Here is a 17,027-nt window from a genome sequence, read left to right on the forward strand (position 1 = left end):
GGTAATATGGCAAAAAAAATTAAATATCTATAACTAGTAAAAGTAGTAATAGTTGTGAAAGCTTTGGTTTCCTTCTTTACTTTCTTTCTTTCCTCCTTCTTCTTCTTCTTCTTCTTCTTCTTCTTCTTCTTCTTCTTCTTCTTCTTCTTCTTCTTCTTCTTCTTCTTCTTCTTCTTCTTCTTCTTCTTCTTTTTGAGACAGGGTCTATGTAGACCAGACTGGCTTCAAACTCTGAGAGATCCAACTGCCTCTGTCTCAAGTGCTGTGATTAAAAATGTATGCCACCATTCTCAGCTTTTCATTTTCTTCATGCAACAAAATTCCTGATAAAGTAAACTAAGGGAGGCCTTAAGGACTTGCATGGGCTTAGTTTCAGAGATACCAGCCTAAGGTCACATGAATGCATTGTGTCTGGGACCGTGTAAGATAGATCATCAAGGCAGGAGCACGCAGTAGTGCAAACGGATACATTTCACACAGACAGGGATGACTGAGGCAGGCAGAGGCCAGGACAAAGGGACATTCTTCCAAGACACATGCCTGGTGATGATCTTCTACACTAGTCTCCTCCTCCTAAGAGCCCATCGATGAGGTCAGTACCTTCATGATCCAATCACTTCTCAACAGCACCACCAGCTGGAGACCAAGCCTTCAAATGAGCCTAAACTATAACAGACAGAAGGAACTGGTAGAGGGCCTCGTCCCTCAGGTCCTTCAGACTATATACAGGACAATGATGAAGAAGCTATGACAGTGCATCCTAGGCCGACCTTGTAGGCCCAAACTGAAAGTCCCAAAGAGTGGTAATTCAGCAGAAGCTTCAACCCACAGCCTATCATTCTGACTCCTTTAAAGAGACCAAGAGGAAATGTGTTGATCTTTTTCAGGCACCGGAATACTACTAGTCACCTAGAGCCTTTTTTTTTTTTTCTAAAATAATTCATAAAACCACAAATAGAAACAATATAAAGGGCAGTAGAATTTTAGTAGAAATTCATAAGATCACAGCCTTGTGACATTTCTTTTAACACTAGAGATCTTAATTCACAATCCTCAAACTTTGGCAATGCAACTCTAAGAAGTTCTGGCATAAGCTCTAAAATAATCTTCACAGCAATGTGGTTTTTGACCAGCCTCCCTGCTTAGTAAGATGTCTGCAACAGCATATAGACTCTGTGGTCGGCCCTACCTGTCGCCTGTTGCACGTGTCTCTTCGTTGCCTGGGTGAAAGACGTTCACGGCCACTGAGATACAAATCCTCTTGCCACTTTTCAGCTGTCCTAACAGAAGGCTGCTGGCTCTGCAACAGACATCAAATTGTGTAAGTGGGGACGGAATAGTGAAAACACTACAGGCTTCTGTCATAGCCGCAGGTAATCTAAATAAGTTAGAATGTTCTGATCTGTTATATACCATAAAAGTAGAAATATTTCTTATCTCTGTCAATCTTAGCACCATCTGTAAAACAATCGTAATTTTACCTATAAGACTAGGATCATATCAGTATCTATCTCCCAGGTTATTGTAAGAATTCAGTAAGATAATGAATACAAGGTTCTAAAATCATTTTGGCTATTGTTAATACTTCATGAAGGTAGCTATCATTTTTAAAATGTTATTAATGAAGATAGCAATTCTTCTCACTGCTTATACCATCTGTACTAAACACCACTCTACCTGCTTGCTGGCAGAGTGCGAGTCCTGGATTTCATACAATCCATAGTACTCTGGATATAACTCCTTTTGCCATCTCTCATCTATCATATTATGGGATGCCAGCTCATGGCTCCTGTACTATAAGAAAGTATAACTATCAACATAAATTGCCCAAATCTGAGGATGACATCTATAGCAGCAGTTACAGCTGACGCTGAGGACTGTAGCAGGTTCAATCCATCAGAACGGCAAGCAGAACAACAGGCAGCCTGTTCCCGCTCTCTGCTCACTATTCATGACCTGAACAGTACACACCTGAAGCAACGGCTGCCCTGCCTGTCGAGTCTCGAGCCCAAATCTAAGCATTTTGTTCTTCGCAGCATGTTCTCCACTACCTTCCTCTCTATCTACTCTCCTGGGAAGGTTAGGTCTCAAACACTGTGTGAAACATGAGTGCAGTCTTCCAAAGCAACTCCTCTTGCAATCTTCCTTTTCTCTCCAGATAAAGTCTGTCTGATGCACTTGATCAAAAGGAATACAAACTGTCTCAGCAGAAATTATGGGCTCATTATAATACAAGAGAAAATCTTAGACTAATGACTGAACAGAGAGTGTGTGTTGTGTTTTAGGAGTATTTTAAAGCAAACCACGGATTATTTTGGCACATTTCAAAATACCTAGACATTTTACTCTAGCCTTAAGTTTATGCATTTCACATAAAAGCTAGCTTGATAAATCCTGATTGAAGTAATGGTCTTTTTTTCTTTCTCAGGGGTCATATGGAAATCTATAGATTCTCTCTACCTCTTCTCTAAGGAAGACTTGGTCCTGGATCTGAGGTGGAGCATGCTGAGGAGACTCCAGAGGCAACTCCGCATCCCCTCTCTCTCTTCCCATAAGAGCTGAGGGTCGCTTGAGAAACCTGTCCTAAAAGATAACAAAAACAGCAACAGTGGCAATAGTAACATAATAATAACAGCAGCCAGGGTAATAAGCTAGTCAAAATCTTACATGACTGTAAAACTGCTTCAGTGAGAACTCCATGGAAATTGTGATGGTCTACAATCAGTGACAATGCTACACTCTTAATCCAACTCTTTCGCCGGGTGGTGGTGGCGCACGCCTTTAATCCCTGCACTTGGGAGGCAGAGACAGGCGGATTTCTGAGTTCGAGGCCAGCCTGGTCTACAGAGTGAGACAGCCAGGGCTACACAGAGAAACCCTGTCTCGAAAAACAAAAAACAAAAAAAAAAAAATCCAACTCTTTCAATTTTAGTTCTTAATCCTAAACTACACACAAGAGAATCTAACAAACCCACCAAACCGAAAAACAACTCACAATAACAAACTCACCAAACAGAAAAACAATACATTGTGTAGCAGAATAACATGACAGAAATGATATTTAAGACTGGTGAAAGCCAGGCAGTGATAGCGCACGTCTTTAATCCCAGCACTTGGGAGGCAGAGACAGGCAGATTTCTGAGTTCGAGGCCAGCCTGGTTTACACAGTGAGTTCCAGAACAGCCAGGGCTACACAGAGAAACCCTGTCTTGAAAAACAAAAACAAAAACAAAACAAAACAAACAAACAAAAAAAACAAAAGACTGGTGAAAATCTCAAGATAATTTTTAAATTTACAGTAATATGAAATATAACGGCAGGGTACCATGTTTTGTCAGTTCTCAAGTTCAACTGCATCTTTAAAGATCCAAGTTAAACCCCAGTTAAGTTTCTGCTAATCTCTGTTCTTTTTCTGCTCTACCTTGCTGCTGATGGAGACCTGAGAGCACCCACAGAGATCTTGACAGACATCAGAGCAAGCGCTTCACTCTCTTGTCTACCTCTCAGAACTGATTCTGGCTTCTCCATATTTGCCTTAAAAAGAGCAAACACAACTTGCTGATTGCTGAGTTAAGAATAACAAAGTGTAGGCATGGGTGAAAATTTGGCCAACTCCAACCCTAAGTGCTGCTCTCTCTCTGCCCTTCTTCTCCCTTCGCCCCTAAATGATCTCTTGCAGAAAACTAGCCTGGAACCTGCGTTGAAAGATACAGCTGGGTACTTGTGAGACAAGCCTCAATCCAACTTGCAGCTGCCAAAATAGATGACAGCTACCAGAAATCTTTATCCTAATAAAGAATTATTTTATACCTAAGTCTCCCAGAAAGATGAAATATATTGCTGAAATTACTTTAACATTCTGTAAGAACCTCGAAGTTTTGAACAAATTTAATCAGAAAAGTGCCATTTCCAGCTAGAAATCTCCAAATCAGCTGTAGAGGAATCCTTGCAGGTCCTACTGCAAACTGAGAGTCACGTGTGTCTTGTACCCTACTTCCTGCTCTACCTTACCTGATTTTGGAGTGGAAGATCCTGCTCCTGATAGCTGTGTAGATAATTCTGGCCTTTGGGAAGAACTGCATGATCCTGACATTTAGGAAGAACAGGAGGATCTCTTCGGTCCTGATATACAGGTAAAACATACTGCTGTCTGGGCAGGGGAAACTGTTCTTTAGGTAGGAGATCCTGCTTCTGACATTTGAGTGGATGATTCTGTTCTTTGGGTAAAGCAAATTGGTTTCTAGGTAAAAATTTCTGGTCTACTGGTAGAAAATGCTGGTCCTGGTATTTAGGTAAAACATTCTGGCAACTAGGATGATCTTTGGATAAAGACTCCTGGTACTGACAATTGGGCAGAAAATCTCGGTCTCTGGATAGAAAGGCCTGGTGTGCAGGTAGAAAATCCTGGGCTTCCAACTCAGTATTCCCATCCAGCTCAACAGTCTGGACTTGAAGAACATCCTGAATCTCCGTCTTAACAGCATGGCCTTCTGGCTCTGTGGTCTGAAACTCCACTCCAGTGGCCTGGGCATCTGGCCCAACACCTGGAGCTTTAGGTTTAATTCCTGAAGCTTTAGGCTCAACATTCTGGACATCTATCACCTCATTCTGAGATTCTGGAAGGCTGCTTTGAACTTCTACAAAATAACCCTGGGCTTCTGGAAGGACGGCCTGAAGGCTATGAGGATGCAATTGCTTCCGTTCATCTTCTTTTATCACAACAGATAATGGATTTTTGAATTTTACTTTCTGAAAGGAAATATAAATACAAAGAAGTTAGATGGTAACAAAAATCCAGACTTTTTTCCTATGAGTCCTAAAATAATATTAAATGATATCATAATCAAACAAAACTAGAATAAAAGATGAAACATTATTATTTGTTCAACCTTAAAATAACCTGAGTCAATATAAATCCTTAATCCAAGTCAAACTTTTTAAAAAACACTTTTTTGCATTATTTGTGACTGAACCAGAGCTTCATGAATAATAGACACACACTCTACCTCTGGGCTACATACACAATCATCTTTTTATTTTGGGATAAGTTCTCACAGAGTTGTTCAGGCTGGCCTTAAACTCATTCTGTACCCAAGGCTGACTTGGAACCTGTAATCCTCCTGCTTCCGTCCCCCGAGTAGCTAAGACTGTAGACCGGAGCCCTGGGAGACTTGGTTTATTTGATTGCCTTACCTGAACTTTGCTGAGAACTTTTTCTTTGCCTTCAGAAAGGAGATCCTGCTGGCAGCTCACAAACAAATTGTCTCTCTCCTCACTTACAAATGAAATTTTCCCACAGCCAAGGTCCTAAAGAAAAGGCAATTAAAAAAAAAGGAAAAAGCCCACCCAATGCAGCTATTACAAGTAGGAACCACCTTTGCAACAAAACTTTAAGAACAATAAGACTATAGAGGCTGCAAACAAGTCTAACAGAAGAATGGACTCAAATACCATTAAATGTTTATAAAAATACGAGGCTGTACACTTTAAACTATGAAATATAATTAAAAGAAATTAAAGATCTACATACATGAAAAGATATCCCATGTTCATAGTGGGAGACGATATTGTTCTTTGGCAATATTACAGAATTTGATGGACAATCTGTACTCCCAGAAATTGAAGGGAGACAGGGAGGGAGGGCGAGGGAGGGAGGGAAAAGAGAGAGGGAGGGGGAAGGAGGGGGAGGGGAATAGGAAGGGGGGGGGGAGGGAGGGTGAAAGGAAGGGAGGGGGAAGGGAGAGGAAAGGAGGGAGGTGGAGGGAAGGGAGAAGGAGGGGGAGGGACAGAGAGAGAGAGAGGGCGGGCCTTTTTGGACAGGGATAACATGAGGACAAGATGTAGCTACTGGTGTCTCCTGGCTTAGGATTCGCAGTCTCCACCACTACCACTGGAGGATTTAGATTTAATAAGGCTTACAAGATTAGGATTTTAGTTGTTGCGCCCACTGACTGAGTTATCATGGTTTCTGAACTAAGTTGTGTTCCTTCACATGGAGGCTTGTCTGAGTTCAAGAGAGAAAGGTACAGCAGCAAAGCATGGGTTTGCCTGCCTTGCACCACAAAGGCCGTGGGGGATTTGAAGCACAGGGCCAGCGTGGTAGGGACCCACCAGAGGGAACTTAGTGAACTGGCCGGGGAGACCACTGAGGCTGAGAGTAGCCGCAGGGCATAGCGGAGGAACTTGCCATTCATTTTTGATATTCCCACAACACATTTCCCTACCTGATTTTCTATAAAGTCTGGTAATACACTGTAGTTAAAGGGCCTACATGGACCTCAGGGTAGGGAGCTCCTCTCCTGTTTGTTTATTTATCTTGATATATGCTGGTTTTCTAAAAAAGGGCTTTCTGGGGAGGTAAAACAAGCCAACCTATATATAAATGGTCTAGAGAAAGCAACGTCCTCATGATATTCAATCTTTATGAACGATATAGAATAAATAGTAGCTTAGAATAAAGGGAAATTATTATTTGTACTTCAAACATACAAATAAATTGCACATCAACATCTGGAATAAAACATACTGGAAGAATACATCAACTTTAGAACTGACAACCTGTAGTTTTTCTAGCCACTAACAATTACAGAAGATCATAACTTCACTCTTGGCAATCTGACAGGGGCCAGCGAGAACATGCTGTACTTGTATCTCAAATTTTGAATGACAATAACAAATAGAAGCCACTAAAGTCTAATAAAAGAATGACAGCAGAACCTAACTGGGTTACAGTGTGGTTCTTTTTGATTGGTAGTTTCTACTTGACACATATGGGAAGGCAGAATACAGGTCAGATAGGAAAGAAAGCATAAGTGTACGTGTAGGAAACGCTGCAGTAGTTTCATAGATCATTCCCAGTTATGTGGAGTGGATCTATTTCCATTCTTCAGTCTGAAAAGGAATATGACATTCCCTGGAAACAAGCGGCAAGCCTGAACCCATTATCATTATCATAATAATAATAAATTACACTCATATGGCACCTCTGACGTATGAAACTGGTTTATACAAGGATGTTCTTATCTCAGGATTAATTCTCTCTTCTATGGGATTAACTATATGAACAGTATTTTCTCTGGAGAGACACCAGTTGAAATGTCTGAGTATATTCCAAACAATGTAAAATATCAGTCTCTAAGAACTAACACCACCTTTTTCCTGGCATATTAGAAAGTGTCCAATCCTTTTTCTAATGGTACTCTCCAGTAACTCTAACAGTCCAAATCCATGGAAGGTTTAAGAAGGAAGAAGGCACAAAATAAAAAGTATTTCAAAAGTCACAACAGGATACTAGGAAAAAGCTACCGTATGACTATACCTAGGATGGGATACCATATGTGAATATATAGATACCCAATAGCTTTTTAAATTTAATTTTTAAATTTTTCATTACTACTGAAGAGGAAGATATTCATAATTTAGTACCCAGGAAATTACAAACTTAGAGACAGATATCTATGTTGCAACACTTAAAGAAAAACCGACCTATGTGATGGGGGTAGGGGCATAAGACTATCACCTAATGAATGCTGTGGTAACCTTTAGTTTGTCTGAGTATGCACTATGAGTTTACACAGTAAGGAAATCGACTAGCAGCACGTCTCCCTGAATGTACGGCTGTAGTGAAGCAGCACACGATGTGTATGGTCCACACCATATGCCAAGTAGGCACTGAAACGGGAAAGAACTGAGAAACAGTCGATGGCGGAAGTACTCTAAAAAGCCTAAGTGTCTACTTTACTACATGCTGCCACCAAAACCTCAAAGTTAATGAGCAAACACATGAAAACACATGGACTGAGCATCCATCTAGTAAAATCTGAAATAAGTAGGAGATCCAAATAACGTCATTTCACAAGAACAGGCCCAAATATACTTTTAAGCCTAGATCTGCACTTAGTTTCTAATTCTTCATTCTAAACTTAAGGTTAGAATTAAATTCCTTTATTAAAAATAGTACTCATACTGGGTGGTGGAGGTACACACCTTTAATCCCAGCACTCAGGAGGCAGAAGCAAGGAGATCTTTGTGAGTTCAAGCCCAGCCTAATCTACAAAGTTAGTTCTAAGACAATCAAGGTTACATAGAGAAACCCTATCTTGAAAAACAAACAAAAATAGTATTTACAATTTCCTTATTAGAAAGTAAAACATTTGAAATAAAAAGACAGAAGGAAGTAAAAATCAGCTATAATATGCAGAAATATGAGGCCCTGAATTTGATTCTCAGCAAGTTCAAGGGAGGAAAGGAAGCCCAGTACTAACGTCCTGCACCACTTCTATCCAAATGTCTGTCTGGACACACAGCCTCCTCTCCCTGCCTCATGTTTCTTTATCACATACAACTTCTCATTTCAGATTCTAGTCATTTACCTATTTATCATATACTTCCATACTAGTACAGAAGTCACCTGACAAATATTTGTTAAGTAAACACATACTTTTAAAATTAACTATAGACTATGCAATTGTATATCCTACTTTGTTCAGCTAAAAATTTTCCCCAATCTTCAGGTACCAAACATATAATTTTTTTTAAAGAATGGCAGTATTTAGATATGTTTTAATTTATTTAAGCATTCCCTATTCAAAGATATTAAAAATTACTTCCAATTATTTTGCATTTTTAAAGTATGTTGATATAAAAATAAATTGCTAACTATGCTTTCATGTATTTTTTAAAGCAGCATACTGGAAATTAATATACCTCTTGGGTGGGAGAGCTTTTCCTTCCGCCATTTGGAAACACTGATGTCTTTTTTTCACTCACAGTTTTAAAGGATGCCAGCTGGTGACGTGCCAGTTTCATGGTTTGACTAAGCTGCCAGGGAAAGGTGGAAAAAAGAAAACAAAAACAGGTTAAAGTCTTAATACCAAATGCACTGGTGTTCCAACAGGAAATCAGGTCTCTATTATTAAAAGATGCCAGACTTAGGGCAAGAAGATTACTTGCAAAGGAGACTTTAATCTGCTGACAGTGTTTTACAATATTGCTGCCAATATTCTAAGAGAAAACTTGGTAACTTTCTGACTTGATTTAAAATTAATTAATCAAATCTATTTTAAATGATATATATTTTATACCTAAAATGCCAAATAATTAAATATACTTAGAAGTTATTGAGCAAGTACATTCTGTACTTTTATTCATCCTGCATTAATGCTTTCATTACTCCTTCTTATAAGACTCCATACCTAGTTCCCCTAAAACTCTTATTTCCTTGTGTATATGACTCTAACAATACATGAAACTAGCACTAGCCTTTTCTCAGATTTCCTTTTCATCCAGGAAGCCTTCCTAAATATCCTAAATATTATTCCTTCTGTTGCTGTGATAAAAATACCTGGACAAAGGCAACTCGGGGATTTAGGTGAGGGCGGGAATAGTGGTTTGTTTCATCTTACAACTCCAGACTATAGTCCATCACTGTAGGGGAACCAAGGCAGGAAATTCAAAGAGCTAGTCACATTATAGCCAGGAACAGAAAGAAATGAACGCATACATGCTCACTTGATTCCTTGCTTGTAATCAATTTGTTTTCTTCTTTCTTGTTAGAGTGCAGAACCACTTGCCTAGGGAATGCTACTACCCTCAGTGGGCTGGGTCTTTCCACACCAATGATCTTAATTGAAACACCCTCCACAGACATGTGCACAGGCCAACCCAACCTGTGTTGGTTGTTGTTGGTTGGCCAACCAAACAACGCAGATAATATCTCCCTGAAACTCTCTCCCTAGAAGACTATAGATTGTGTGAAGTTGGCGATGAAAGCTAACATCACACTAAGTTAATGTAGAATGCACATGTTTACACACACTTTGTTTCAATTATTCTAAGAAACAAATGCTATGTGACATCATACAGTTTTATATTTACTCCTTATTCTAGTGATTTTAGTACATAATTATTTTCTTTTACAATAACACAACCTATTTCATCTTTCTCAAATCTTCAAAGAATGTTCACTTAGAAGAAAAAGAAATCTATGTATCTTTTTATTTTAGGATAAGTAAGGCATCAGGTAAAGGACAAACATTTCCACACTAGTTAAAGAAATTATAGCAAGGCTAGAAAAACTTCTAACCCACTCATTAAAAGAAATGCTAATGATAACAAGTCTTCCTTGAAGAAAACTGTGACTTACCAACATAGTAATCAATACTATATAATAGAAACAAAAAAAAACAAAAACAATTATATGATAAAACCAAAAAACACTCTTACTACCAGACCTACGTTCTGGAGTATATCTTCTCTCCTTGGTCCTTGCTTCTAGAGAGCTGCACTTCTAGCCAGATAAAACAGTTTGAAATGTTACTCTTTATTCTACCAAAAGGAATACTTCTGGATCAAGTGCAGAGTGGCTACAGAAATTAACACAGTCATTCACAATACAGACACACATTCTGTGCAGTTGGAGTTAAGCAACAGAGAGTAAGCCATGTGCTGCATCATTTACTGTCAAGTAAAATAAGCTTCAATGACCCGTTGGATTACTAGATTCCAAATGTCTGCTGTAGTCTGTTGCAAAGCATCTAAAAACAGGTGTTTAGAATCTTCATTTCCTATCAATTACTAATTTCTTTTTAGAGTCTGAGTCATAAGCAGGTTTTTCAACTAGTCTAGCAGCCAGAAAAAGCACCGTGTTCTGTTTCTTTTTCATTACACTAACACTTTGCCAAACTTCAACCTTATGAAAGCCTTTTCAATGACGGTCTGAATACCATCCAAAAATACTTACATCCCAATCCCTGGGACTCTAAATGGCACTTTATAAGGCTAAAAGAGCCCTTGCAAATATGGTTCAGAACACTGATATACGGAAACAACCTCATATTATCCACATGGGCACTAACTGCCATCACAAGTATCCTTGTAAGAGAAGAGCAGAGGGAGACTTAGCAAGGAGGAGAGATTGTGAAGATGCAGATACAGGCTGATAGATGTAGCTACAAGAAAAGGCAAGACAGCAGAGAAACACCAAAAGCTGGAAAGGAACATATTTTCTTCTAAAATCTGTAGGTGTGTGGCTCTGCTCTACCTTGACTAGGATCGAGTTTAGATGTCTAGCACCTAGAGCCATGAACAAACACATTTTTGATACTTGAAGCCATTTAAATTGGGTAACCTGGATGAACATGACACAAAACACAGAAAATAGCTATTACTAGCATAAAATTATTTAATATTAAAAGAAACTAGTATAAAAGAACACTTGTATTACAAGATAATGGTAATTATTATGTGTGTGTACTTGTATGTATGTGTTTAAAAGTATATTCAAAATATAAACTTTAAAATACCTTTTTTATACAAAACTAGACACATAACTCATTCTTTTAGCAGCTATTACTTATTAGTAACAGACTTTCACTAAACAATTAGCCAAGACTTAAGCCTGCTGGATGGAGCTGATTGCAGTGGCTCATGCCTGCAATCCCAGCTCTGGGGAGACTCTGCACCAGGACTGCTGCAATCTCAAGGTTGCTGCAATCTCAAGCCCAGCCTCTGCTAAGCAGTAAATTCCAGGAAAGCCTCAGTTGTGTAGTAAGACTCTGCCTCAAAACAAACAAGCAGGCTCCTGAAACGGCTCAGCTGCTCTAAGAGCACCTAGGATCCTTCCGAAGGGCCTGAGTTTAGTCCCAGCACCCACAAATAACCGCCTTAACTCCAAAGGATCTGACCCACTTTGGTCTCCATGAGTCCCACTCCCCAACACATGCATCAACTTAAATTAAACAGTAATTAAAAAAAAAAACAATTCCCTAGTGAAAATGAAAAATTCAAAACTGTACAGAAAACCTAGCAAATTAAAAAGAATCAATATAACTTCAGATAAAAAAGTAATTGCAGTTACCACCAGGTTCAGCTGGGCTGAACCTCAATCTAAGCAAGATTATAGTACAGTAATATTATAAAGAGAGGGCATAGGATGGAAAGGTACATTTGCAATGGCAAGAGGGAAAGACAAGAGAGCCAAAGCCTCAGCTTTCCTAATGGGACATCAATATCACTCTCCACCGTACGCTTATGTGTGTAACAGTTTCCTCTGAGATTGAAATATTTGGTCCCCATCCTGCAGGGAAGTCTTTAAACAGAATGGTAAACAACTCAAAATAGCTGAACTGACCAGATTCGCTAGGCGTCTCCCAAAGTAAGCAATGAAGTCTGAGCGTCTACTTCGGACCAAAGCTGAGGTACACAGAAGACTAGAAAACTGGCCTGCCAGAGACTCAAACACGCTGAGCTATGAAGAAACTCTCAGAGAAGAAAATTCACAAGAAAACTCAGACCAGACCAATCAGCTAGAAGATATTTAGCCCAAGTGAGGCACCTGGGAAGGACATTCTCAATCGGTAGAGCTGCCTGAAGGCTGGGTTGTGTTCTCCAGGTTCCCTGCTGTGTGAGCTGTCACCCATGCTGGGGTGGGCATTGGTGATTCAAAGAGAACTTTCTGCTTCTCACCTATACTTCTGTAAGTAACCCCAATAAAACACATGGCTTCATCAAACTGGACTTTGGTGTCCCCTAACTAGGGTGAGTAGACCTGTGTGTTGAATCTCCTCAGCTAAAGTTTTTCTCATAGAACAGCTTATTATTTAGAAACATGAATGTTGCTATGAAAATATAAAAGTTAAAAAAAAAGCAAAAAGTTGCATTTGAGGAGGGAGAAATGGGCAGGGTATTTCTGTTTTTAAGATATGGATATTGCATACACCTTATTTTTTTATTTGTGTACACAACTACATGCACATACTATTTCAGACCCTAGGCATATCCTAGAGAACACAAGCCTAGGTTTTCTTCCATCCAACAGAAACATCATCAACAAACGTTGACTCACACTGACTCTTGAGAGACAGTATCCTCTTTGTGATCAAGGGCCATTTCTAGTGTCTTCTATGGAAAACGGGTGTTTCACAAGCTCTACTGAAGGCTGAGAGCCTCCTCCTGCCTTAGCTGCTCCAGAGGCTGGAGAGCTGCACAGTCAGTAATACAGGTCTTGAGACAGTGTCTTTTACATATAACAACAACAGAAAAATCTATCATGCTCAAAAACAGTTTTACTCATTAGCAAAACATTTTCCCCTGATGAAATAAAAATTATAGTATATAAACAAATGTTGATTTAAATGTCAAAATCAAGACCAGTATTATTATGTTATAAAAACAAATTTAAAACAGCAAGTATACTGGGTAAAATTTAACAATATTTACTATTTTTTTTTCTTTAGCTCTTTTAATTTGTCATGTAATTCTGCCCATTGGAAAGACAGAATTTATACATAACTGAACTAAAACTAATGGTACTATGTAGGTCATGGATAGGGATTAATATTTATAAAATGCTACCCTCCTTTTTTGCTATGGAACTCATTATCAACTTAAGATATGTACAATACCATAATAGCTATTCAAAGTTGAACTTATTTAAATATAATGCAGTACATTTGCAAATGTATTCATGTTTTTAAGTAGTGGAGTGAGTTTGATGTAAGGTCTCATGTAGTAAACCTGATATGGACTCTGCAGGATCAATGTGCAATCTCTTTGGTACCAACTGTGTATATTCTTGATTCAGTTCTCTTGCTTGGGTTGGCCTGAGTTACCTGAATGACACCTGTGGTGGTTGGAATGAAAACGGTCCCCATAGGCGAGTATATTTGAATGCTTGGTGCCAGGTTGATGGAATTGTTTGAGAAGGGTTGGGAGACGTGGTCTTCTTGAAGGAGGCATGTCATTTTGGGGGGGACTTTGAGGATTAGAAAGCCTGAACCATTCCTAGTTAGAACTCTCCTCTCTCCCTCTTCTCCCCAACTCGCTACAGCTCCAGCACCATGCCTGCCTGCCTGCTGCCATGCTCCCCACACCATGATGGTCATGGACTCACCTTCTTCGGTAAATTGCCTTGGTCGTGGTATCTTATATCTTGGCACAGATATAGTAAAATGAGACAGTACCTTGGAGATAATTTAAACATTACTTCACATCATTCAAGTATTTAAAGAGCTAAATGACTAAGAGTGCTGGCTTCTCTTCCAGAGGACCTGAGTTTAGTTCCAAGCACTTACATTAGGTGGCTGGATCACAACTGCCTTTAGCTCTGCCTCCAGAGGATCCGATGTCCTTGTCTAGCCTCCTTGAACCCACACTCAGACACACATAACCAGAATAAATAAAGTAAATCTTAACTACAAAAGCAATTATTTCCAGAAAAGATAAGGAATAGAAATCTGGTAGTGTAATGAGGAAATAGAGACAATGTAGGATGTAAAAGAATGAAACTAAAACCATGACATTCCTGCACCAAAACAAACAAACAAACAAACAAACAAATAAATAAATAAAATGGATCAAATATAAGATCTTTATATGAGACCTGAAATTCAACTGTTAGAAGAAACCACAGGAAACACTTGAATGTTTTTTAAAACTTTTTAAGAACACTCCAATAGCACAGATAGCACTTCTAAGAATTAATTGACTAATGGGATTGCACAAGATTAAAAAACTTCTAGACAGCGTACGATGCCATCAGCAGACTGCTATCCCTTGCAGAATGAGAGAAAACCAGTACTGGCTGCTCATCTGACAGAGAAGTCTATAAAGAACTGAAAAGGTTAAACACCACACAAGAAAGGAATCTTGTGTAAATAAATAAAGGACAAATGACCTACAGACCATTCTCAAAAGAAAAAAAAATGGCAAGGAGTAATTTTTTAAATGCTCAAAAGCTTTAGGTATCATGAAAATGCACATTAAAAAAGGAAAAACTGCTCTGAGATTCCATCTAAACCCACTTAGAATGCTGGCATTATATATTTTTGGTAGAACACAAACTTCAGCCACTATGGAAATATCAGTTGGAAGTATCTCAGAAAACTAAAAATAGGCCTAACAAGTGATTCAGCGCTAGTACTTCTGTGCATACACCCAAAGGAACATAAGTCAGTATGTATATCACAAGACAGTGGCACAGCCATTTTATTACTGCCCACTATTTACAACAGCCAAGACAGAAGGCCTGCCTAAATGTTTATTAATGAATGAAGAAAATAATGGAATTGCACTCATCCATAAAAAGGAAAGAAATGTCACTTGCACGTGGCCGGAACTGGAGATCACCATGCTAAATGAAACAAGACTCAGACAAATGCATTATCACATTTTCTCTTATATACAAAATCTGTGTACACACAAAATCTGTTTACGTGAGCCCCACACACATACACACAATATGAAAGTAGAGGGGATTAAGAAAGAAGAAGAGGTCTAAAAGGTAGAGAAGAACAAGGGGAAAGTAAGGAAAGGAACAAAATACCACATTTTCTCTTCTAAAGAATCTAGGTTTGAGGGAGAGCAAAAGTGGGGAGAGAGAAAAAGAGAGAGGTGGGCTGGCAAAAGGAAGAAGGATAGAGAACAGAAAACAGTGGGAGACAGCAATTAAGAGCAAGATATAACAATATACTTAAAAATCTCATAATGAAATTAATTATTGTATATGCTACCTAAAAAGTTATTTTAAAAAACCAAGATAGCAAAATATTCAGTGAGAAACAGAAAACTACAATAAACCATGATAGTCAGAAAACAGCGGTGAACTGCACAATCTAAAGATAAATGTGTTATGTGGTAAGAACGAAAACACACTAAGATGTTTTTAAGATGTAATCTAAATGAAACAACCAAGAAACAGCACAGAATCCAAAGCTGTCGTGACAAATATCAGTGCTGACCAGAGGGGCTGTGCCGCTTGGGACTTCTTCCCACTCTGTGGCTCTAGTTCTTTACTTTCTGTTCCTAATTATATTTGAGTTGGGTAGTAAGACAAAGAGAAAAACTAGCCAAAACACATTTTTAAAAATTTACTACAGTTAATTTATTATTATTATTCATTATTATTATTACTATTATTTATGTGTGTGTGTTTGTGTGTGTGTGTGTGTGCATGTGTGCCAATGCTTGAAGAACTGAAGACAACTTGTGGGAGTTGGTTCTCTCCTTCTACCATATGGGTCCCAGATATCAAACTCAAGTCATCAGGCCTGGTGCCAAGCAGCTTTACCTGTTGAAACAAGTGTCCCTACCAAATCACAGTCTAAACACGGAGCCAGAAGCAGTCTGTAAAAGTTAGTTTCCTCCTTTCACTATGTGGGTCCTTGAGATTGAACTCAGATCACTGGCTTGGCAGCGAATGCCTTCCGACACTGAGCCACTGGCCCCTAAAAATGTTATTTCATTTTTAAAAAAATTTTACAATTATTTATTTCATTTGCTTGAGTGTGGTTTTGCTTTTGTTTTGTTTTTTAAGATTTATTCATTTTAGTTTTATGTGCACGGGCACTGTACCTGCATGTATGTCTGTCAGCCATGTGTGTCCAGTGTCTGCAGAGGGCAGAAGAGGGCATCAGATTTTTTGCATCTGGAATCAGACAGTTGTGAGCTGCCATGTGAATGCTGGGATTTGAACCTGAGTGCTCTGGATGAGCAGCCCTAACCTACGAACAATCTCTACAGCCAACTCTTCCCTCCCTCCCTCAAGTGTAATTAAGTACATAAAATTCAAGCATATTACCCAGATCTAGCATTAACTCCTAAACAAACCTGCCTTCCCTATAACTCCACATCCTGTTGTTTGAATGTCAAACGTCTCTCATAAGCTCACAAGTTTGAATAGTTGACCCCTCGCTGGAGGAAGAGGGTTATGAAACCTTTAGGAGATGGAGTTTTGCTGGGGGAAGCAGGTCACTGGGGTGAGCCTTGAGGCTTCAGCATGGCTGCATTTCCTACAGACTCGGCTTTTTGAGCGCAAACAGCCAGCCTCCTGCTCCTGCCACCTCGCCTTCCTTGCCTGCTGCCTCGTGGACGACACCTTGAACTAAAAGCCAAAATAAACCCTTTCTCCCTTAAGTTGCTTTTGTCAAGGTATTTTATAAGGCAACAGCAAGATAATTAAGACAATAGCTGATGCTTTTATTATCAAGTATATTCCAGATATCAAATCATTTTATCCTTAAATATTTAAA

General features: G+C 39.0%; 1 protein-coding gene across 1 annotated transcript in view; it reads right to left on the reverse strand.

The window, feature by feature from the left end:
* Ccdc15 (coiled-coil domain containing 15) overlaps positions 1–17,027 on the reverse strand; it is a 66,334-nt gene that overhangs the window by 36,432 nt on the left and 12,875 nt on the right. The window contains exons 4-8 of the mRNA XM_028755837.1: positions 8,707–8,820; positions 5,194–5,307; positions 4,012–4,749; positions 2,461–2,583; positions 1,190–1,300 (exon numbers count right to left, since the gene is read on the reverse strand). Of these exons, the coding sequence (XP_028611670.1) occupies positions 1,190–1,300; positions 2,461–2,583; positions 4,012–4,749; positions 5,194–5,307; positions 8,707–8,820 (1,200 nt within the window). The remainder of the gene's footprint in view (positions 1–1,189; positions 1,301–2,460; positions 2,584–4,011; positions 4,750–5,193; positions 5,308–8,706; positions 8,821–17,027) is intronic.

The sequence above is a fragment of the Grammomys surdaster genome, unplaced genomic scaffold (genome assembly GCF_004785775.1).
Source record: "Grammomys surdaster isolate TR1022 unplaced genomic scaffold, NIH_TR_1.0 126086, whole genome shotgun sequence".
Classification (NCBI taxonomy): Eukaryota; Metazoa; Chordata; class Mammalia; order Rodentia; family Muridae; genus Grammomys; species Grammomys surdaster.